Raw genomic sequence first — 23,529 nt, forward strand, 5'->3', positions numbered from 1 at the left:
TGGAAGTCAAAGTGTACGATGTCAACCTCTTTTCTCTTATCTTAACTTCATAAGCCATTTCAGTTTAGAATTTAACAGAATGTTTAGACTGCTTAGCTTAATCAAGGTAATTGCGCCACAGTTTGGGGCCACCTGCCAATCTGCAGTAAAAGGCAGGACTGCTGGGGCCCCTCAGCCAATCAGAGGTATGGGGGGGGTCCTTATTTGTGATAAGCCCACAAAAATAGGCACCACGATCAGCCTGTGAAATTGTTCATCAGCCAATAAGCTTGTGCTTGTCCTACAAGAACTTACAATGCAGCAAAATCACAGTGCATGGAAATAATTTTCTTCAGTACTATACATACCTGTTTTCTGAAGGAAGATGGCTATCAGTATCAATGCTATCAATACTGCCACGAAGTAAAAAAGTGCTATCAAGCCAGTTCTCGCTCTTGTCTGAATTAGTTTTACTTTAAAACAAAAAAGAAAGAAAAAGATGTGCTGAAAGGACATCTGCTGTACATGTAAAAAAGGGTTGACTTGAAGCCATGAAGAAACCAAATTCAGTCACAGGTGTATTTGCACAAGCTTCAGTGGAGTTACATCAGGGATGACTCCATCCTAATGACTGCATGTGACACTATCAAGCTTGAGAGAGGACAAGACTGCAATTTTCCCACATCAGGTTGCAGTTGGCTGCCACCCTATGTCTATCTAATGGAGTCGGCAGTTTTTGACAGTGAACAGTTCTACATGCATTAGAGGAAAGGGTAAGAATCTCCATACTAAAAAGTCTTGGAGTAACTTGCTGCAGGGGGGAATTTATTGTTTGATTACAGTTAATGGTTGGCTTATGCTCCTAGAATATGAAGAATCAGGTTCCATCTGCAAGGCTGATTGGATCTAATAGAGGTGTTGATTTTTCTCGAAGTGTTTCTCAAACATTGGCCTCAGCCATGTTCCAGGGCACCAAGTTCTGGAGGTTACTAAAAGCAATTTACTGATGCAGTGAGAAGAAAGGAAAGAAATCACTTCCATTCCTCTTCTAAGACATCAGTTCAACTCCAGATCAAGTCAGCAGCAACTCCATTATATGACGGCTTGGTGGCCTATACAAAATGATCTGATAGCTTCAGTCTGGTTCTGAGGGAACAGGTCTTCACAATGCCGTGAGCATTAACAAGCTAACAAGGGGGCTGGAAGCTTCAGCAGAGGCCAAGTTTTACTCTGTCCAAGGAAGGGAGACTGCAGTCCTCTCCTTTCTCGTAGAAGCCCATAACATCGTAGCTAAAAAACAGACTCTGCTCATCTCCCTGCAGCCTGCATTCTGAGGCAGGCATCCAGCATTTATTAGCTCTCTAGTCCCTCTTAACATTAGAAGCACCTGATAACAATGACTATGGACTACTTACAGACATTAATCCCCTCCACCCCTGCCCCTGCCCCAAGGGTGCTTTACTTTAAATTCCGTTCACCCCCACACCATGCCTAGCACATGCCCAGAAGATGCATCACTTTAGCTGGACCCAGCGCACCCAATGACTACAAGGGTTTTTTTGGCACTTTTATCTAATAGCTGATTGCATCAGCTTTATATAAATGCATTAAAAAGCCCTGCTGAAGCACCTGATCTATACATATGCTGCCAAGCCAGGCTGAATTAATGTGCGGCTTCTTCTGGTAAAGCACCTTTTTCCCCCCTCCCATGTCTGTCAGCACCCTTCTTTGCTTCAATCTTAATGGCATGAAAAGCGAGTCGGAACCAACACTTCATCTGCAAACTCATTCCCTGCTCCCCTCTTAGGTTATATCTATACCGCATGGAGCAGCACCATGCAGAGAGACACCTGAGCTAGTTCTTCACATACTAGATCCAGAACCAGAGGCAGGATAGCCACACTGCCTCATTCTCTGCCGAGGCTACTAAGAAGCAGGGGTAACTAACTCAAAAGCAGTGCTGCATGCACTCCTGCAGTGATAGTGCTGCCTCACACTGTGCACATCGCAGTGTGCCAGCTAGCATTCACAGCAAGGCCCAAATATCTCCACCCCACGCTGCATCAGGCCGTATAGTGATATCTTTTGTGTTACAGACATTATCTTACACATATACTTACCTACAGGGCACTCATCCAGAGAGAGTGAACCATTGATTCTTCCACCAGAAACCTCAATAATGCAATAAATTTTCTGGGAACGGTCTGAAGTCAGAGGAAGCTTAGCAATATTATTTTCCCAAATCAATCTGTCCATGTTACTATACCACCAAAAATACCCAACGTTTGTGGAGAGATCTGTGTGGCAAAATATCTCCAGCCTATTTTCAACAATTGTGCAATTTAAACCAGGTGGCAAAAGAGGACCTAGGAGGGAAGAGAAAAAAAAGAAAATCCATGTTAGTTTGATTGCATACTGTTTGTGTTCCAAAAGGGCTGCACTTCTAACATTAAAACATCACATAGAGGATATTTAGTCTAGAAAACAAGCAGCAACAACAATATTTATAATTCCATAGCACACAAAAAAAACCTGGAGTACTTAGAATAGGGGTCTTCTTTCAACAGGATACCAGCTCTCCAGGTATTAGATCCAAATTTAGACATCACTGCTTTTTTACCTCATGACAGGACCAGCCCTACAAATATTCCCAGCCTGAGGACCACCCAATGCCCCTGTCCTCAATCACTAGCAAACTGCAAAAATCAAAGTAAAATAAGAATGCAAAATTGTATTTTAATCGAAACTGTGCTGTATGAAAACAACAACTATATTTCATTAAGTTTTGGGTAAAAGTATTTGCTGTTGCCAAGTGAGCCATTCATTTTCTGGCCACCAAATTTTCTTTCTGTGGATCATTTTCTTGAGAGGGCAAATTTAAACTTTTTTTACTAGTGAAAAAATAGACCTAGATCAGGGGGGGAAAAACCCCTGTAAAAATATGATACCCAACTGTTTTAAGTGAAAACTTGCAGAACCCTGTAGGTTTTTCAGACAATTGTCAAATAGAGTACAGCATAAGCATGAGCATGAGCATAAATGAATGTGAGATGTTGCTGCCTGGAGGCAGAGTTCCCGAAGAAGATACGGCTAAGTACAGACAGTCAAAAAGCCAGAGGCTAAATAGGTTCAGGCTTTGCAAGTTAATTTAAACTGAGTAGACTGAACCAATAAGCAAGAGAACAGACATTCACTTTTGATTCCAGAAATGCAGCCACATGCCTACAGTGGCTCAGGCCAGAAGCTGAAGGGTGCTAGAGCATGTCTCCCTGCTTGGCTGGGACAGACAGCCTGGACCAAGGCTAGCCAGCCTGCAAGGGACTGTCTTGTCAGGTCTCCAATCCATGCTGGAGGGCTGTCTTCATCATGTCTCTAATCCAACCTTTCTATATGAGCTACTCCCAATATTCTACACAGGTCACTGCTTCTGGTGTTGGAGTTGCCAGATATTGTCAGGTGCATTGTGGTGCTATAGGGCATCTCAGGAGATAATCCATGGTTTGCTTTGCCTGATAAACACATTGGTCGGTTGCAGCTGGGGGACTGTGAGTTAACTTAAATTTGGAGGGGATCTGGGACAAAAGTTCAATAAACCAACTTAACTTAAATCAGGTAAGTCTGATACCACATCCATCCAGGTGTATTTTAAACCAGTTTTAGCCATTTTGAAAACGGTTTATGTGCATTGAACGTCTGCTGTGTTACACAGCTTTGAACCAGTTTCTAATCACTTATACTGGTTTGTGTGTCATGTCTGTCCCTCATCTAAGAGATCTACTATTGCTATCAGCTAAAACACCTTTTCTTTTGTGTCAATAACAGAAACTTGAGGTTTTGGAGTTTAAAAATTTTTAGATGATTTAGTACAGTGATTTTCAATCAACCCCTGGGGTGCTTTTGAGACCCTTTCAGGGGTGCCATCAGGTGCCACACACTGTGCAAACAGTTCATAAGAAAAACTCAAGATGTTTCAAGTAGGAATTCACAATGTCAAAAACATTCTGACCTGTTGTGGTTTGAGTTCTTTGCAAGGGAAGAACTGCTTTATTATTTTTTGGTTGTGAAAAAAAGAATGAAGGCTAAGATCTGGCATTTTCCAAGAGATCGCTTGAGTCTAAAAAAGGTTGAGAACCACTGATTTAGTAACAGAGGCAGGGCCTTATCTCAATTACATTCTTTTAAATTCAGAGAAAGTCTACTTCAGTTGAGTTACTACAGAGTTTCACTAATGTTTTGAGGTTAGGTACAGACATGACACTTTTACCAGTATAAGAGACTGGAAACTGGTCTATACCCATAACAGGACAGAAGTTTGGCGCACAGACTGACAAAACCCGATCTATATTTGAGCCCCTCCTACCAAAGGGCAAATGTGTGCTCTGTTTGCTACCCATCTAAGACCATGCTGCTTACAGAAAACCACTTAGCTTAGATTGATTCCACCTCAGACTTTTTGAATGTCTGTACCTAGCCTAAGAATACCAGGCAGATGGTGCAGGCAGATTGGGTCAACTTGGCCCAATTTTTATATCATTCAGAGCACAAGGATTTAGGATTTAGAACAATGGCATGATCATCACCAACTGACAGTACAGTGGCAAGAATCAGTTGGGTTGTGAGAGGCAACCAATCCTCAGGACTTTAAAAAAAAAAATCTCAAACCCCACTCTTCTACTCTATAGGCATTATACGTGTGGAGGGTGAAGAGCACTTCATGAACAGGGACTGCTCAGACCCATAAAGCTGATGCACACTTTCAGAGCAATTTTCAAGCAAGGGAAGTCACTCAAGGTGGGAATTCAAATGGAGCACGTTACATAGCAACTGCCAAACCTGTTGCTGCTGTTGCAAGGCTGTGTGTATAGAGTTAACAATAAGTCAGCAGCCACGAAAACCAACGGCTCTTTGCAAGATAAACACAGAGAAATTACTTTCACTTTGTCAGTGTCACCCTAGAGCTACTGGCACATGCTCCCTCACTCAAAACTCAACTTGAGTGCGGAAGTCCAAACATCCAGTGCAAAGGCCACCCATTTGTAGAAGGCAGAAGCTGGCTGGGTGAAACAGGTTCCTTTACTTTTCTTAATAAAATTGTGACAATTTGAAAAACTAGAATTAAGTATTACAAGCAAGTTGGAATGGGCTGCATAAGGTGAGGTAAGTTACGTATCTGGGAACAGGCAGAATGAGGGCCCAAGGGACTTGCGGCCCTTTTGTGATGTGAGTTAGTGTGTAGGTATGTGTGTTCAGGGGTGGTGGTGGTGGGGTGCTCTTACACAAGCCTTGTTGCATACTTCTTAGCTGCTTTTCAGGCCTTCCTTGTGTCATTTTAGAAAGACAGGGCAGATGGACAAACAATGGAACAAACTACAAGGAGATGGAGTGCTTTCTCTATCTCTTGAGGACTTTGAATTGAAAACAGGTGCCTCTCTGGAAGATAGAAGAAAGGTCCATCAGACTAGCATACTTAAGGCACACTATTTTCTTTGCCAATTGCATACAAGGGAATGGTATGGCCAGCATCACATTTAGTTGCATTTGACACCCAAGCCCCAAAGAGCAGGTCTTCCATTGACAGCTGGGATACAACTGGGGACAGCCTTGGGTATGAGCCCAAAGCAGAGCTTGAACTCACACCTCTGGAGCAGTGGCAAAATATCTTAACAGTTCTGCCACTGCAGCCCTTCTGAAAGATATACATCAGTCAAAAACCAAAAGATATGGTTCAATCAAGAAGTAAGCAGCTGAAAGTTAATAGTCTCCAGTAGAGAGGAGTAGGACTAGGTGAGCAAAGTTACTTCTGGCCTTGAACTCCAGGCGTCTATTTACAAATACAGAGAATTAAGGGTTAAATTTCCAAAAGCAGCCTCCTTTTGGTTCACTCCATTTGTTGGTGGGCTGGCTTATGGTGCTTCAAGGGTCCAACTGTCTGCTGAGCCAAGCATTTATGGTTTCCAAAGGAGATGGTGGGTGTTGTGGCACCCAAGGACCTCTGAGCCTAATTCTACATGGCACAAGTGCAGCACAGAACTACTCCATCTGGTTCTGAGCAAGCTGGCCTGAGAACCAGAAGTATAGCTGCCTTAGTGGACCTTTGGTTGGGCTAATTAGAAAAGTTGAGAGGTGGGGTATATAAGTCCAGGTGGAGAATCACATTTAAGAGCTCTGTGAATTCTTGGATCTAAACAACCCAGTTCAGACCTAGCGTAGGTAGGTTGTGCCGTGTAGACATACCATAAAAATCAAGCCCTAGGCATCCAGAGGGGCACCCAAAAATTAAGGCATGTAAAATTAGAGGCCAGTTTAAAAAATCTGGGCTTCTGCAACATGTTAACAATAGCACAGTGACTAACAGCAGAGCTGGGAACAGTCACTTGAGCTCTCACTCCACTCTGCAGTTCCAGACCCTCCCTCACCCTTTCAACAGAGAGTGATAATTTCTCTCTCTCGCTCTCTCTCTCTCCTCCCCAACCAACAGATCAATACATGCTTTTTCCCCCCTTATTAAACAAAAAGGAAAAAAGAAGTTAATCACTGAAAATTGCTCCTCTGCTACTTACCTGTTACATTTAAATTATAATAACATCTTTGGATCATGCCAGTGCTGCTGCTGTCATCATCTTCGGCCAAGATCTCCACCTCGTATATTCCTGTATCACCAGCTTGTGCACTTAGGATGGTCAAATTGCCAGAGGATAAGCTAAGCTCTGCTCTACCAGTGAGGGAACCATAATATTTGAACTGATGACCATCCCATTCAGCTACTTTGTTGGTCCCTTTCTTCCATGTCATTTCTGTTAGACGTCCTTTAAATGTTGGTGAAAAAACAATGCTTGTTCCTAGAAAGCCAGATACCTCAAATCTACACTGGGCACATCCTATGGAAAGCGGGGAAAAAAAAAGTCATTCACCTGCTGTTATCCAAGCTATTTTTCGTGTGACCCTGTATTGTTTAGATAGGATATTATCTAAATATCCCAGGCTAAAAGAACATTGCTAGGCTGTACAGACAAGTATTCTATAATTAGAAAGTGCCAAAAATCAAGCTTGCATAAGGGTAGCAAATTAAGGTCACATGGCATATGTAGTATGAGGCAGCCCCTGTGTTCCAGTCCTAGTCTGCTTCCCCCAAGCAGGCTCCTTGCCCTAAATCTACTCCACCATTCCACAGCTACATTTAAATCAGATAGCCTGCTCTTCTCCAGCTGGTGTCCAAGCAACATAGAGGGACATTGCTATGGGCTCAGATGCTCCACGTCATCCCACAGTAGCAACTGCAAGGGAAGAACTGCTCAATCCCTACCTGGAGCCTGTTCATTGCAGATAGAATCTTCCAATTATTTTAGCAGCAAATCTCTAACAAGCCTCAGTGAAGCAGTTAGGAACAAGCCTTTTCCAAAGGCTTATCACGTGGCCAAATTGGATGACTTTTCGTGAGGACAATGATAAAAGTACAGCTGCTGTCAAATTCCACATGCATGTCCCACTTCATGGGCATACTGGAATTTGCCAAAGAAAAGATAACTGCAGTTTTTTTTAAACATAGGCAAAACAATACATTTTTCACAAGCCTCTCTCTCAGAAACAACCAATCCATCTTTGGCTCTCCCTTCCATGCCAGAAAGAAAAACTTGGAGGCAGACAACAAGATTATGCTTAGGGGCAACCAACACAGGTTCACTAGAGACGGGTCCTGTCAGACCCACCTGGTGGCCTTCTAGGAACAGGTCACAAAATCCTTAGATGCAGGGGTAGCAGTGGACATAGTCTTTCTGGACTATAGGAAGACCTTCAACACTGTCTCTCACCCCATTCTCATTAAAAAACTAGGGGACTGTGGCGTTGACACCTACACCGTCAAATGGGTCACTAGTTGGCTGGAGGGCCGCACCCAGAGAGTGGTGGTGGATGGGTCATTTTCGACCCAGAAGGATGTGGGCAGTGGGGTCCCCCAGGGCTCAGTCCTTGGGACCGCACTGTTCAACATCTTCATCAGTGACTTGGACGAGGGTGTAAAAAGCACCCTGTTTTAATTTGCAAATGACACTAAGATGTGGGGAGAAATGGGCACACCAGAAGGAAGGAATAGGCTGCAATCGGACCTAGGCAGGTTACAGGGGTGGGCGGATGAGAACAGGATGGGTTTCAACACTGACAAGGTGCAAGGTACTGCACCCTGTTCCCCCAAGCACTACCAGGAGTGACAAGAAATAATGGTCACAAGCTGGCAGAGGGTAGGTTCAGGCTAGATATCAGGAGGCACTACTTCACTGTCAGGGCAGCTAGGATCCGTAACCAACTTCCAAGAGAAGTGATGCTGGCTCCTACCCTGGGAATCTTTAAGAGGAGGCTGGACGAACACCTGGCCAGGGTCATTTGACCCCAGTACTCTTTCCTGCCATGGCAGGGGGTCAGACTTGATGATCTGCTTGAGTTGCTTCCAGCCCTACCAACTATGAAACTATGAAATAAGTACAACGTAAAATTCTGTACCAAATGGGCACAGAAGTGGATAGCCATTATAGTCTCAAGTCAGGTAGAAAGCAGGGCAGGGTGACACCTTAGAAACTAACTCATTCAGAAAGGCATGAACTTTCATAAGCAACACCCTATTTGGTTAAATGCTGCCCATACCTAATGGTTAAAAGCTGGACAAAGCAGTAAGCAATTGAAACAGAGGTTTTAACACTGGAAATGTCAGGTAAAGATATTAGTGCTACCCACAATCATATATTAAATACATACTTATGTATAACCACATATACACACATATCCAAACAAACTGTCATGTGCAGAAATATATATCAACAAAAACAAGGATGAAACAATGGAGAGAAACTGAAAATTGCATAACACAGATCCGCAAGAGACAGCAGAGTCTGATGCCATCTGATACAGAAGAGGTCCTGTATGACGTCTGTCAGCCATTTTTTGCCACTTGCAGGGGCATAAAACAAACAGGGTTTGCACAGTTGGCAAACCCTGTGGGACAGCAGGGTGGGGTGTGGTTGCAAGAGTCAGGGTGGGGAGGGCAGTTCTGAGAGCAGGGGCAGGGGCGGCACAAAAGTCTTACCCCAAACAGTCCCCAGTGACTGCTGCTGCTGCCTCATGTTCTGCCCACCCCATCTCTTGCTTAAAGCAGCACAGGGTCTGCACATGGGCTGCTCTTGCTCCCACAGTACAGACACTGTGGGGGATGGGGGACAATTCTGGCATTCCAAGTTGGTGCCTGGGCTGGTACCCCTGTCACCCACCCCTAGTTATGCTACTAGCCACTTCGATACAGCAGGGTCATGAAGAAGGCAGGCAAGAGAGCTATGGAAGTCACGTTGCCTCTTTCCTCTGGAAGAGAAATACTAAAGCTCCACCCAAAGCTCCCCCCCTTCCTGCAAACACTTCCACAGCTGCTTAGGCTTTAAACACAAGAACAATCTTATGGGACCCACATGCAGATACCTTTCCAGGTACATATCCAGGCTCTCACATCACCACTTTCCCCCAAGTAGGAGTACATTCAATTACACACAAACCTTTTTGTTCACTTCTCCTGGCTTATTATATTTTCAGATAAAACAATCCCTACCCAAGCCCTCAGCAATAGCTACATGCAAACTGCTTCCTCCTGCTTCCTGTGACTGTCAGTCTCAAAGCTAGGATCATAAGAATGCCGCATTGACATATATAGAAGTATTGGTGTGTACTTGCATACATTTACAAAATCCAACTCCTATAGGTATTAAGAGTTTCATCCTGTTCCACTGAAGCTTTGCTACTGACTTTGATGGTGGAAGAGCAAGTCCAAAATAAAGTGAAGCAGTGTTTTTTTAAGATTCTTCAGAGGCAAACAGGACAGTTTCCTTTTCACCAGTGGTCATGGTCGGAAAAAGCAACACTGCCAAAACAGCAGTGAAGAATCCTACTCTTGACCCCCACCCCCACCCGTCCCAGCTTCATTTACAAGTAAAAAAAATTATCTTTTCCTAACTGACCTCAAGAATCTTCAAATCTGCAAATCATCCTGTGCTCCTTTTGTTTCTCACACTGCCAGCCATAATGAGTTCCTGGTGTGGAAGCACAGATTTCACTGTTTGTAAACCACAGTAGATGTTACAAACAAGGTGCACACAGTAGGAATATAGGCAGCAAAAAGGTGCCCTTTCTAAAAATGTGTACGCATACCAGCACAGATCAAATCCATCTAATCCATGATCGTGTCTCTTAGCTGGACCAGATCAGAACAACAGTTCTTCTAAACTGGCTGCCTTCCTGCTATCCCAAAACACAATCAGTGGCCCATTTGACTTAATATCCTGCTCTCCTTCCAAGCAGAAGCAGACATGGTCCAACCACATTTAAAAATGAGATGGGGCACGGGAAGAGAAGATAACAGCGGTATATATATAATGCCTTCAAAGGTGTAAAAAATTAAGTAGGGATTCACTATTTATTAACTCTCACAGCAGTAGAATTAGGCAACTGTTGGCTCAGAAGCTCAGTTAAATCCTTGAGATAAAAACAGAAAAAGAAAAAAAAAAACACAGAGAAGGGAGTGAAGGACAAAGGTTAATAATTAGGGCTCCAAGGGCAGACACCAAGGAATGAACACTGGCTAGTCCCCACTGTCCCTCAAAAAGGTACCCAAATAGCCTGTGGACACCACCCAATGAAACTGCCTGGAGACACACATAGAGGAGCAACAGGAAAACAGCCCCTGGTCTTATAGATGGACAACTTGGCCTTGGCCTTGGCCAGAGCCAGGAAGAGGATGACCAGAAGATCTCAGGACTTGGTGGGGCTACGGATGGGATGCCTGTGAGCTACTGGATACTGGGCTGTGATTTGACCCAGCATGGCATTTCTAATCTTCTTAACAGGACCAGGGATCCAAGCTATTCTAGTTCTCTGGAGTTCAGAGGGAAGTTTACTCCTATTTCTCACCCTTCTGTCTGTAGTTTTGCACCTCAAAACTCCTCTGAACCCTAAGCCACACGCTCATGGCCTGGCTTCTGTGGAAATGAGGAATGGGAAACAATAGTCCTCATTTCCACGCCCTCAAAGAGAACTCTACAAGTAGGGGGCCCTCAAGAGAGCAGTCTGTCACTGTCCTAAATAATTTTTGCCCTAAATTCACTTGTTACCTCTCCTCCTTCTCAACCATTCAAATGAGAGGGAAAGCTGAGCTAAAAGCATGACAAAGTCCCCAGGTTTACAGCTTGGGAGAGCTGAGCTGCCCTCAGAGCTGTCTCTTCTCCCTGATCAGCAAATCAAAGACAAAGCAGGAGACTCTGAATGGAGATTGGCAGAAGGAGCTTTCTGGACTCTCATACTTTCCTGCCAATGACGGGAGGAACAAAAAGATCAAGATTAGGCAATAGAAGAGACCTTCATTCATTTCCTGTCCATCACAAGGGACGTGCCACCTCAGCCTCTCAACTGGGTCATATACAGGTGGGAACAGAAGGGACAACTGTCCCCATTACTTCAAGGAGGCTACCAAAGAGCAAAGGATTCATTCCCACAGGTCAGGCTCCAGTGATAGAGCTATCCCTAGACAATACACTGGCAGCAGTAGGGTGACCCCGATTGGGCACACCCCACTGAGGCAGAGCGGCTGTCCCCATGAGGGATGAAGTATTCCACTGCATGATGTTGGCCCGCCCCTGTATCTAAGCAATCAACATGGCTACCTTCCACAGCCTCTTCACCCCGCTACTAGTGAGAGAAGGGAGAACTCCCTCTTGGCTCCTGCCAGATCCCTTTTCAGAGAGAATCTATATACAATGAAAAGTTGCTGCACTGAAGTCTTTTGAAATCTCCAGCTTCTATCAGAGAAGTAATTGCATCAAACGTTTCAGAACAATTTGTAGGACAGAATCTTGCCCCTGTATTTCTTGTTTGTGTTAATACAGGACAACTCCATTACAATGAAATCCTTATGAGCTACAGCTAGTCTGTATTCTCAAGGCAGGGGGTAGGAACCCACTTTGGCTACATTTCTTTTCTTGCCCTCAGTTCTCCCCTCCTCCTTTGCTCTTGCCATGCATGTCCCATCACCACAAGATAATACGGTGCTTCAGTACTGCATTAAGATCTTTGATCACAGCCACCCAAAATCCCCATTCCTTCTTAGCTCCGTCAACCCACTGTTCAAAGGAGTCATTGAAGTGCATCTTTTACCCCTCCCAGCTCCTCAAACAGCCAAGAATAGAACAAAAATGTGATTTTTTTAAAGAAAAGGGTACTACCAGGATATATCACCACATCACGTTTCAGTGTCACAATTTTGTTGCATGTCCTGCTTCCTCCATTATTCTCCTCTCCTCACACCAGGCTTCTTCCTCCTACTCAGTTTAGATTGTAACGTGCTCACAAGAAGGCCTGGGCTGCACTTCCAATGTTAAGTTTCACACAGACAAGTCTTAATAATTATGCAAAGTTAAGAAGCACCACAATATTGCCTTCCTGATTAAGAACTCAGCTAGGCTAGGGGTAACTATGTGCCCTTGTCCCAGCTGGGTGAGTGCGACATTCCACCTACCAGTAGTAGATGCTTTTAATTTTCCATTCTACATCTAAAGCAGGGGCGTCCATCTCCTTTAGTCCCATGGCCCAGATGACTTACTGCTGTGTGGATACTTTTCAGCATGTTATGTATAAATTGTTATGTTTGACCCGGATTGCAGGAGAGAACAGCAGAACTGTAGACAAGGTACTGCTCTTGGAATAAACACACTTTATTGTTTTATAAGCCTAACACCTTGGTCTTTTGAGAAAAACACATGGTTTCAAGAGAGTTGCAAAGAAAGACAAAAAAAAAAAAAAAAGAAAGAAATGGAGCATCTCAGAATTCCAGAAGAGTTAACAATGCAGCAGAAAACTGGGACAAATTTAAGGAGAGCTTCACCATATCTATGATGGAGGAGAGAAGGAAGATTCAGTAAAGGTAACTATTTTTTTTTAATACAGCAGATCTAGAAGTTCTGCCTCTTTATAAGAGCCTACAACTATCAGAAGCAGAACAGAAAAGCTATGGCACAGTAATAAAAAGTTTGATGAATATTGTATACCCAAACAAAATGAAACCTTTGAACAGTATAATTTCCACGAGACAGCAGAAATAATGTGAGGCAATAGAGGACTTTGACAAAGACGTCAGACTAAAGTCAGTTATCGGAGACCACATAGTCTTGGGTATATAAAGGATATAATCCTCAGGAAAAGACTGCTAGAGGATCCTGAGCTTAATTTGGGAAAGGAAGTTAGAATCTGCCAAGTGGCTGAGATAACAAATGTCAAGCTGCAGAAGCTGGAGGAAAAAACAGAAAACACTGAACTAGACATCATTACAAGACTGCAGAAACCCAAGGCAACACACAAACAATACAGAAAGGAGAACCTCACTATGAAGAAGGCAAGTGGAGGCCAAAGAGAATTGCTTGAAAAAACAAAGATGCTGTGGGGTTACCACAAACCCTGCATTTTGTAAGCACTGCAACAGAGGCAAAAGATTCAATTTATTTTACAAGAGTGCAGAAAGGAGCAGGATACACCACACAAGAAACAGTAGGTGCATGCTCTAAGCAATGAGGAAACAGAAGAATTCTTTTGAGGATTAGACAATCACCCCAAATATCAATGGACTAATGATAACTGTTAAATTAGATTCAAGGGCACAGGTCAATGTAATACCAGAATATATTATTCAAAAAAATGAAAACTAAACTGGTGTACTATGAGAATAAAAAAGTAAGACTTAGAACATATAATGGGAACATGATTGCAACCAAGAATGTTTGTGCACTGCATGTTAGACACAGGGGTAATAGAATACTAATTCAGCTTGTAACAGTCCCAGGAAAGCTAGTGCAAATTACTGGGTTACAAATGTGTAAAACTTTAAGTTTGATTAAGAGAATGGATGCCACTGAGGAACTAGAAAGCAAGAACACAGAAGAATTTTATGATGCGTTTCAAGGCATAGGGAAACTGTCAACTGAGTACAAGATAGAATTAAAAGAACCAGATACTCCCACCTTACGTGCTCCAAGAAATGTTCCCCTTGTACTAAAGAAGAAACTGAAAAAGAAATTAGCTAGATTTGTTAAAATGGACATAACAGAAAAAGTAAAGCAACCAGCTGCTTGGGTTCATTCAGTGCTCATAATAGAAAAAAAAAAGGTGGGTCCTTGAGATAGTCTCTGGATCCTAAGCAAAAGAACAGTTACATCAAAAGGGAACATTTTCCTATTCCCACCAGAGAAGAGGTATTTGGCAACATGGGAGAAGCTAAATATTTCTCCACTTCGGATGCCTCTTCTGGGTTTTGGCAAGTTCCCCTAAAAAAGAATATCACTAGATTATGTACCTTCAATACGCCCTTTAGAAGGTATTGCTTTCATAGGCTTCCTTTTGGACTGTGTTCTGCATCTAAAGTATTTCACAGAAAGGTGCAACACATTTTTGAAAGTCTTGATGGAACTATGGTTTATACTGATGATATATTAGTAAATACATGGAAGTACTATGGAAGAACATGACTTGAAGCTAAGAAAGGCATGAGAAAGAGCTTGCAGAATAGGTTTGAAACCTAACAAACAAAAATATTCAAGGTTAAAATTATTACATATCTAAGGGAAAAGCTCTCTGAGAAAAGGGTGCAAATCAATCCTGTAAGGGTTAAAGCCATTACAAGCATGCTACCCACTAAGGAAGGAGTGCAAAGATAACTTGGAATGATCAATTTTGTAGGGAAATATCTACCAAACTTATCAGAGAAGACCAAACACCTTAGATCACTCCTACAAAAGAATTCTAAGTGGATGTGGGAACATGAACATGCACCCGAATTTAAAAACTTGAAGGAAAAAGTAATGAAAGCTCCAGTACTAAAATACTATGTATGACCCTAAAAGATGCATTAAATTGTCAACAGGTGCTTCTAAAGAAGGCATTGGAGCAGCTTTACTTCAAAACCATGGGGATAGCTAGAGAGAGTCCAGTAACATGCATCTAAGGCACTCTCTAAGTCCAGAGTGTCTATAGGCACAAACTGAGAAAGAAAGTTTAGCTCTGGTATATGGCTGTAAGAAATTTCATACATTCATCTATGGCAAGTTTGTGACAGCTGAAACTAATCATGAATCCTTGGTAACTATAGCAAAGAAAGGGTTATCAGACATTCCACACAGATTAGAGACTTTTCTTTCAACTGCAAATATATGATCTAGACATACAGTACATGCCAGAAAAACATCTACTTATTGCAGATACATTGTCCAGAGCACATGACAATGGAAAATGACAGAATTCCAGACTCGGACATAGTATGTGTTAATCTAATTAAAAGAGTGTTTCTTGTCAGAGATGGATACAATGTGGGTACTAATGGCAGAAGCTATTGCTCAGGACACCACATTACCAAAAGTGGTAACAGCTATTTGTGCTGTTGGCCTGGAAAACAAATACCTAGCTTTTACTCTCAGTTCAAGGAAGAGCTGTCAGTACTGGATGGCATTTTGAAATGTTCAAAGGCTCACAACTTGTTGTTCCAGCAGTGCTAAAGAAAGACATGTTAAACAGAATACACAAGGGGCATCTAGGCATTGAAAAATGCGAAAGGAGAGCAAGGAGTGCTCTATATTGACCCAACATAAATAATGACATATAAGATGCTGCAAAGGCTTATACAACATGCCTGAAGTACAGACCAGCACAAAGAAAAAGAGCTGATGATGGTCATGGAGGAGCCCGTAGCTCTGTGGCATCAAGTGTGCATTGGCTTATTCATACATGCAGGAAAAAATAATGTATTAGTGGTGAACTATTATTCTTACTATCCTGAACTGCACTGCTCAAAAGCACAACAGCAAACCATGTCATAACTCACATCAAATAGATTTTTACTAGACCTGGGATTCCACAAATTGTGAAAACAGACAACGGACCTCAATTCAACTGTCTTGAGCCTGCAAATAAATATGGATTCCATCTCAACACTTCATGTTCTAAATTCCCACAACCCAATGGTCTGGTGGAAAATGGAGTACAAACAGTGAATAAATTGTTGAAAAAAGCTACAGATTCACACACCAATGGTTACCTGTCACTCTTACATTACACGGCAGAAATACTGTTTAACAGGAAACTCAAAACCAGGCTGCCAAATCTGGTGGGCAATACTCATCAAAATGAAAAGATGTGAAAACATTTAAAACATTTTGCAAACTCAAACAAAAATGGTACTATGACAGGGGTTCCAGGGAGTTACCACAACTGCACAATAGAAATATGGTGCTTATTTCAGATGGGCAAATGTGAAAACAAAAAGCACTAGTTTCCCATCAAGTAGCTCCCAGATCCTATAAAATAGTCACACTGGAAGGACACGTGTCAAGAAAGAACAGATGACACTTGCAGGAGAAAAGAAACAGCATCACAAGATTCACCAAAGGAAACAGAGCTAACATCAAAGCAACAAAAAACAACACACAAGATTGAAAATGACACAGAAGTAGAGACATCTGAACAAGAAAAACAAATAAAAACCAAACCAATAAGGATCAAAAATGCAGAGAAACTGAAAAGATCACTTAGAGCTAAAAAGCCAATGTACTTTAACTATGGGTTGAACTAAACTTGCAATGTTAGTATTATACGGGAAATGCTACATATAAAGGGGGAAGATGTGTGGATATACTTAAGAGTGTTATACGTAGCAGAAGGGGATTGCAGGAGGAAACAGCAGAACTGTAGGCAAGGTACTGTTCTTTGTATAAACAAGCCTTATCTTTCTATAAGCTTAACTCCTTGGTCTTTTGAAAACAACACAACAATCAGTAGCTAAACAAGCAGAAGTGGTATTAACTGCAGAGTTGCTGCATTGGTAAGGCCAGCACAGAGGCTGATACCTTCATTGGTTTTCTCACTGGCACTGAGCTGTGTCCCCTTTGGGGATCTCAGCCCAGCAATTTGGTAGCATGGGGACTGACAGGAGTGATAACCCTACAGGTGCAACCCCCCTGACACAGAGGGTTTAGCAGCCATGAGAGTTAGTGCTGCCACTGCTCACCTTGGCATCAAATTTGTATCCCTGCAGGCAGGATTCCGAATTGGTCGTCAGGATGACAAAAAGCCCCCCTAATCTAAAGCAGGGGTGGCTAACCTGTGACACATGCCACAAGCGGCATGGACAGCCTCTGTTTGTCACCTGGATGATTGGGAAGAGAACAGGAAGCATAGTAGAAAATAGGGCATGGAGCAAAAAGCAGAGCAGTAGATCAGGCAGGGGAAGAAGATCATAGTGGCACTTGGAGAGGGTGCAAGGTTCATTTGTGGTATGCCAGCCAAAAAGGTTGGTCCCTACTGCTCTAGAGAAATTGCCTCTGCTATTTTTCCTGCCACAGATACATGGCTTATGTTCAAGCTACACCTGCAAGGGGCACCCATTGTGCTTCTTTGAAAACAGACTGCCCACCATCTCCTTTACATGCCAAACAAGATTCACAGACTGATTACAGCTGTAATGGTAGCATGGAGCAGTGTGTAGAAATACAAGCATGTTCTGTTTCTTTCCATCCCCCTCTCTGAAGTTGGGTGGAATGATTTCTTTTCTTCCTTTCTTTCTTTTTTGGGGAGAGCAGGCAAGCGGGGGGAATCCATTATTTTAGTAAGATGCAACCTGAATGCTACTAAAACATACTTCCAAGTGTTTTGTTTCTTAGTGTTTTCTTTTATTGTGAATTTCCCTGAATTCACCTCAGCAAGCCTATGGATTGAGCGGGGGCGTTGCATGCAAGCCTGTGTGCATGCATGTATACATGGGACAGGAATAGCGAAAAGTTCTTCTTGGGGGACACAGGGCTCTGTGCGGCCTCAGAGATCTGCCTGACTGAACTGTTAAGGTCAGGACTGAGAGGAATTAAATCCACAGAAAGACCTGGGGCTGCAAGATGGTCATGCACCTATCTCAAAATAAGATCCAGCACACACCAAGTGGAGTGCTACCCAAGGTAGCCAACAGGAAACCACTGAAGCATGCGGCTGAAATCCAAACCTTCTCCTGGGCTTAGGTGCCGTATACTCAAGGATTCATGCAGGCCCGCCCCCCTGGGAATGTGAGAGAAAATAAGAAGCCTCAGCCCTTTTCTTTCAAGAACTACGCAGGGGCCTTTGAGATACAGCTGGAGTCAAAAGGAAAAACAGTCCTTTTTCTACAATGACTCAGTGATGAAACTCAGCCAGCAAGTATTCCTAATTAAGTATGTGCTGGACAATACACAAAAACACTCCTTGGAACAGAGGGCGTTTACAGATGAGATCTGAGAGGCTGGGGGGCAAGGCACATTAATTAGCAAGTCGCACTAATTAAAAGCACCCCAAGCATCGCTTGAATCAGCATCCCCGTGCTGAAAAATGGCAGCAAGCTGCTTTGAAATGAAGCTCAGTGAACCAGCTTTAGTTCAAAGCGTTCTGCTACTATTTTTCAGCGTGGGGACGCTGATACACGTGACGCCAGAGACTGCTGGAACGCATTAATTTCCGTACTCCAACCGACTCTATTAAAATCGAGCCTACTCAAGACGTGCTGGATTCACAGAATGTCGGAGCAGCCTCGCTGCATGTCTATAGGAGCCCAGAGACTCTAGTGGAACCCGCTACTTCCCCTTCTCACCCGAGTGCTCCATCTGCCGCCACCTTCGCCTCATGAATAAAGGCTGCACTCTGGTGCTTGGGAGGTGGGAGATGTGATTTGCCTGCTACATGCTTTACAAACACCAAAAAAAAAGGGAGAAACACTTCTTGCTGACACTACACTTTGGGACTGACTACTGTGGGACTCTATTTTTAAAAGCAATGTTGCATACCACAGATGTCATCACAGTATAGAAAACAACCCAGAAAAGTAATGCTGCTTTAAAACAAAAAAACCACAGTAGTGCTGCATGACACTGGGGAAGATGGTTCATGTTATGTCTTGACAAGATATTCACTGATAACTGACATGCCATTCCCCACCCCAAACCATTCATTGCAGTGGCAGTGAGAGAAGTGAGGTGGTGACAAAGTTCTATGCAAAGATGTTGGGTTTTAAAGGTAAATTGGGCAAGCTTTTACCCAAATTAAATACTTCAAGTGCTTCCTGTTTGATAACTGAACAGTTTTAACATTCCAAGTAGGGCAGACAGACTCTCCCTTTCCCTGTGCCCTCTGCCATGTCACCCCAGTCTCCCCAGCCACACAAACTGAAGGCTGAATCCCTGTCTCCTGTACATTCCTCCTCCACTGCCCTTCAGCCTGTTCCAAGCCCTTTAGCTGCCTATCCAGTCTCCATGTATTCCTACACTCCCTATGTCCCTGTCCATCCTATGAACCTCTATTTTGTCCTTTACCCTCCGTCCCTTTTATAATCCTCCCTGCTTTCCTTTTTTCCTGCTTGCTTTTCCCAAGTCATGCACCCGCTGTGCCAAGTGCACGCATACAGACCTCCCTTCTGTATCTTCCTTGGTTCCCTTGTATCCCCTCTTTACTGTCCCCTCTCATCACAGAGGAGCCTGACACTCTGCCATGAACCTGAAAGCCCCCACCCTGTGTCCAAACTCAGGGGTGGACAGACCCAAACTTTGCCTGAATGCAGTTCAGAGCTTTGGCACTGAAACCATTCATCTCGGCATTTCTGTCTTCAGCTCAGCGTTCCTTAAACATCCTTAGTTTCCATTGGGTAGCTTCCTTTATGTTGCAAGCCAACACGCTCCACTGAGGTTGATTTTTAGGTCCAAGGGGATGCCTTCTCCTCAGGCACCCTCCGCATCCTTCCTGTTTATCTCTTTCTTCTTAAAGGTAGCTTTCCTACCTTTGCCTTTTAACTCAAGTGCTTGCCCCCTGAGCAGTGGCTGTTTTTGTTCAGTACCAAGGTCCCCTTCAGGCTGCTTCTAGCCAGACACATTCATTTACAAAACCTTTCCTAATGTTTAGTGTCACAGCCTGCCTGCGAAGTATAGCCACTGTCAGGCTTTGTGTACCCTAGGGATCTCTCTTTTCCCCTCTTCCATTTTCTCACCACTGCTATCACCAGTGCTACTAGTAACAAATGAAAGCCTTAAAGTCCTGGGCAGCTTCCTGGAGCCAAGTAGACATTTCAGTAGTGGCTGATGTAATGGTTGAGGCAGCTAGCACACCCTTTCTTGCTAATCTTGGTCATGCACAGATATTATCATGGAGAGGGGAAGTTTGAGTACAAAGGCTTCTGCACATATGGCTTTATTGACTTGACCTCTGCCTTCTCTCTAGGACTCCATTCACTACAGTACTCAGCATTACGCTAAAAGAGATCTCTCCCTCCCCTGCACCTAGGCAAGTTATGTTATCACTGCTTTACCATAGGTCTGCCTTTTGACACACTCACTCCTCATATTACTGTTACTACTTTATATCTAGGCTTGGCAGAATTCATGTTTTTAATATTTTGACAACTTAAAAAAAAGCAATGGTTATTTCTAAGCATTTATTTCAGTTTTATCAATTTAAATGTTTAGGCAGGGTGAAGAGAGACCAGGCTGCGCCACCTGCGCACTACTCCTTGGGCAGCAATTTGGGCAGTCAATGCAGGAGCTGGGGGCCATGCTAGTAAGGCTGTGCTGGGAGCGGAGGTTAAAGGGTCAGAGCTGTTGGCAGCACGGAGCCCAGGAGCCTGGTGCCACTGGCCACAGCTCTATGGGAGTTTGGCCTGTGTGTGCAAGTCTCTGTGAGTGCCTGTTTGTGTGGGGATGTGCGCACATGTCTGCGTCTCTGCGTGTGTGCATCTCTCCAGGGAAACTTGGCTGCAAGCACAGCACCAGAGCAGCCCCTGAGCAGGTGAGGCCCTTCCCCTGTCCCCTCCTAGTGCAGCCACTGGGTTTCCTCTGCAATCCCACCCAGGGTCTGGCTTCTCTTCTGCCAGCCTGGAGCAGTGTTGGAGGAGTAGCCTGGGCCCTGTCATCTCCCATAGTCCCATGGAACCAGCTGAGAGCCTGGGTTTTTTCTGCTGCTGGGGGTGGGCAGAGCCCTGACCTCTGCCCACCCCCACTTCATATGGGTCCTGCAGCCAGGATCCATAGTCATAGTCGGTGTGTACACACATGTGCACACAGCACCCCCTGCCCCAGATTTCCTAACCCCCATCCTGAAATTTCTTTTTTTTTCCCCATACTTCCTCTTCCAATGATTACTGACAAATATTTTTCCATCGGTCTGTGAGTGTGCCATGACATTCAATTTTTTATCTATAAACATCTATATATGGCAATCGTGCCAAGCCTACTTATATCCCAATACACTGACAGCTTTAGCCTTGCAAAATTGTCTCTCGATAAGGTGCTGTGTTTCACCCCAGTCCTGTTAACCATCATTTATAGACAATTATTTATTGAATCATTATTAAATCATTCATTGCTATCATAAGGCACTACAGATGATGAACCTGGCACTTTATGGGAGGACAGGGAAAGACTGTTCTCCCCCTAAATTTATACTATAGCCTTTCCTATATGCAACCCTAGGCCGCATCCCCACGAACAGGAGCCATGGTGAAAAAAAGCACTGCACCGCAACGCACACCCCTGTACATAGGCTTAATGCGTGGCAAAATGCTCTGGGTAGGAAGGCAAGGTATTGCAAGTGCTGGCCCTAATCTGGGATCCTGGAGGCCTCCTAGGACAGCAGCAGCACCAATCCAGCTGTTCAGGCTCTGGCTGGTCAGGCTCCCATTCTGGTGGCACATGGTGTTGCCATGTGAGCCACATCACTTTTCTTTGCAGTATGGTTTGTGGGAGGGGTTTAACACTGGGATTTCCCAGCATCAAAAAAAAAAAAAATGCCCTGCTGCAAATCTGAAGTGCAGCAAACAGGTACATGTATACTGACTGCAGTTTGCAGTACCACATATGGGTTTGCACAAGCCCATTTGCAGTGGCACCAACTGCACATGTGCACTCATGGGGACACTATCCTAAAGCACCAAAATGTCCCCTTTCCTGCAGGAGAAGAGAGGGCCTGTAACACAAACTTACTCAAAGGAATTAGCCTACCAGAGGAGGAAATCCCCTATACAAATGGTGGCCCCATGTCAACGAATTATCTGAGATTTACAGTATTGATTGCTCTCATTCATAACGGTTTGTTTGAAACTTCTCAAAACTCCCTATTACCTTGCTTTGCTTTTATGCTGCTCTATGAAAAGGAAAAAATAAAAACCCTGCCCAAAACCTGAAATGTAGCCAGGAAAGGGAAACTGTCAGCCAGTGAACGCAAAACACACTGATCCAGCTGCACAGTGGGAACTCACTTGACAAAACCTCAGGGGGATATAACCCAGGAAAAGGAGTGGGCATGGTTGCTCTGACACTAAGCTACTGTTGATGGTTGGACTCAGCACAGGTTTAGTTTATGTTATAACCAGTGCGCTTATTTTTTTGTTACCGTTTAATCTGGTGGTTTGCATTTGGGACTATCAGGGGTTAGGGGAGGTCCCAGTAGTGTCTGAAGACATGTGGGAGGTGTCCTGAGCCCACCAAGGGCTAAGGGCCCAGGACACAGTGAGCTTTGGCCCAAAAGCAGGCAACAGCCACAAAGGAGAGAGTAGCTTATTTCAGGTGGAAGTCAGGCAGGGCCAGGGGCCCAGACAGACAGAGCCAAAGTAGGCTCAATGCCTGAAGCAGGGCAGAGACAGGGCTGGAGCCAGGACAGGCTGAGCCAAAGCATTCTCAGCACCCAGAGCAGAGTGGAGACAGGGCCAGAAGCCCAGACAGACAGACCCAAAGCAGTCTCATTGCCCAGAGCAGGACGGAGACAAGCCCAGTGGGCCTAGGATCCAAGTAATAGAAACAGGGACTGGAACTCAAAAGCCATTTCGCTATAAACTGGGAGGGGTTAATTAGCTGGGACTAATGCCTTTGCGAAAATTACAGTTTTGGAAGGGAGGACTTCTTATCTCCTTCCGTCACCCCCTTGGAAGCATAATGCACAGCGGGCTGGACCTAGAAGGCCCAGCAAAAGACAAAAGGGGGAGTGAGAGAAGGCTGAGGCCCAGACAAAAGGAGGGATTGCAGAGTAACACCCATGAGGCATGGGTGTGATGTAAGGGGTGGTCAGAGCCATGTAACTGGTCTTTGGGTTACAAGTACCCTGGGGTGGCACAGGCAGATCAGGAAGACCCACTTAGCCCGAGAGGGGCAGAAGAGAGACCAGAACAGGGTTCAGGAGGGACCTGCTAGTGGCTAGAAGAACTGGGGTTTATTCTAGGACCCTTAGACAGCCTTCTTTTTGATCAAACAAATACATCAAAGCATGGCAGGTGAGGTGAGAAGGGGAGGGCACCCTAGAGCTGGAGCAGGGCAGGGGTTGTGTGGTCACCGGGGAGCCTCATGCCATCCCTGAAACAACTTTGCTACAAAAAAAAAATCAGGAAGGATTTGTGTTTATAGGCCAGTTGGTTTACAAATCTGGCATCTTTTCTTTTTATGCTTCTTCCATTGGACATTCAGATCTCATCTCCCACTCATCCTGGAGGACTCACTA

General features: G+C 44.1%; 1 protein-coding gene across 4 annotated transcripts in view; it reads right to left on the minus strand.

The window, feature by feature from the left end:
* Positions 1 to 23,529, minus strand: part of CD58 (CD58 molecule) — an 80,226-nt gene that overhangs the window by 29,317 nt on the left and 27,380 nt on the right. For all 4 annotated transcript variants that reach the window (XM_090056975.1, XM_090056993.1, XM_090056983.1 and 1 more), the window contains 3 exons: positions 6,540 to 6,857; positions 2,100 to 2,345; positions 348 to 452 (listed from right to left, as the gene is read on the minus strand). In XM_090056975.1, the coding sequence (XP_089913101.1) occupies positions 348 to 452; positions 2,100 to 2,345; positions 6,540 to 6,857 (669 nt within the window). The remainder of the gene's footprint in view (positions 1 to 347; positions 453 to 2,099; positions 2,346 to 6,539; positions 6,858 to 23,529) is intronic.

The sequence above is a fragment of the Crocodylus siamensis genome, chromosome 1 (genome assembly GCF_052110815.1).
Source record: "Crocodylus siamensis isolate JL-2025a chromosome 1, ASM5211081v1, whole genome shotgun sequence".
NCBI classification, from domain to species: Eukaryota; Metazoa; Chordata; order Crocodylia; family Crocodylidae; genus Crocodylus; species Crocodylus siamensis.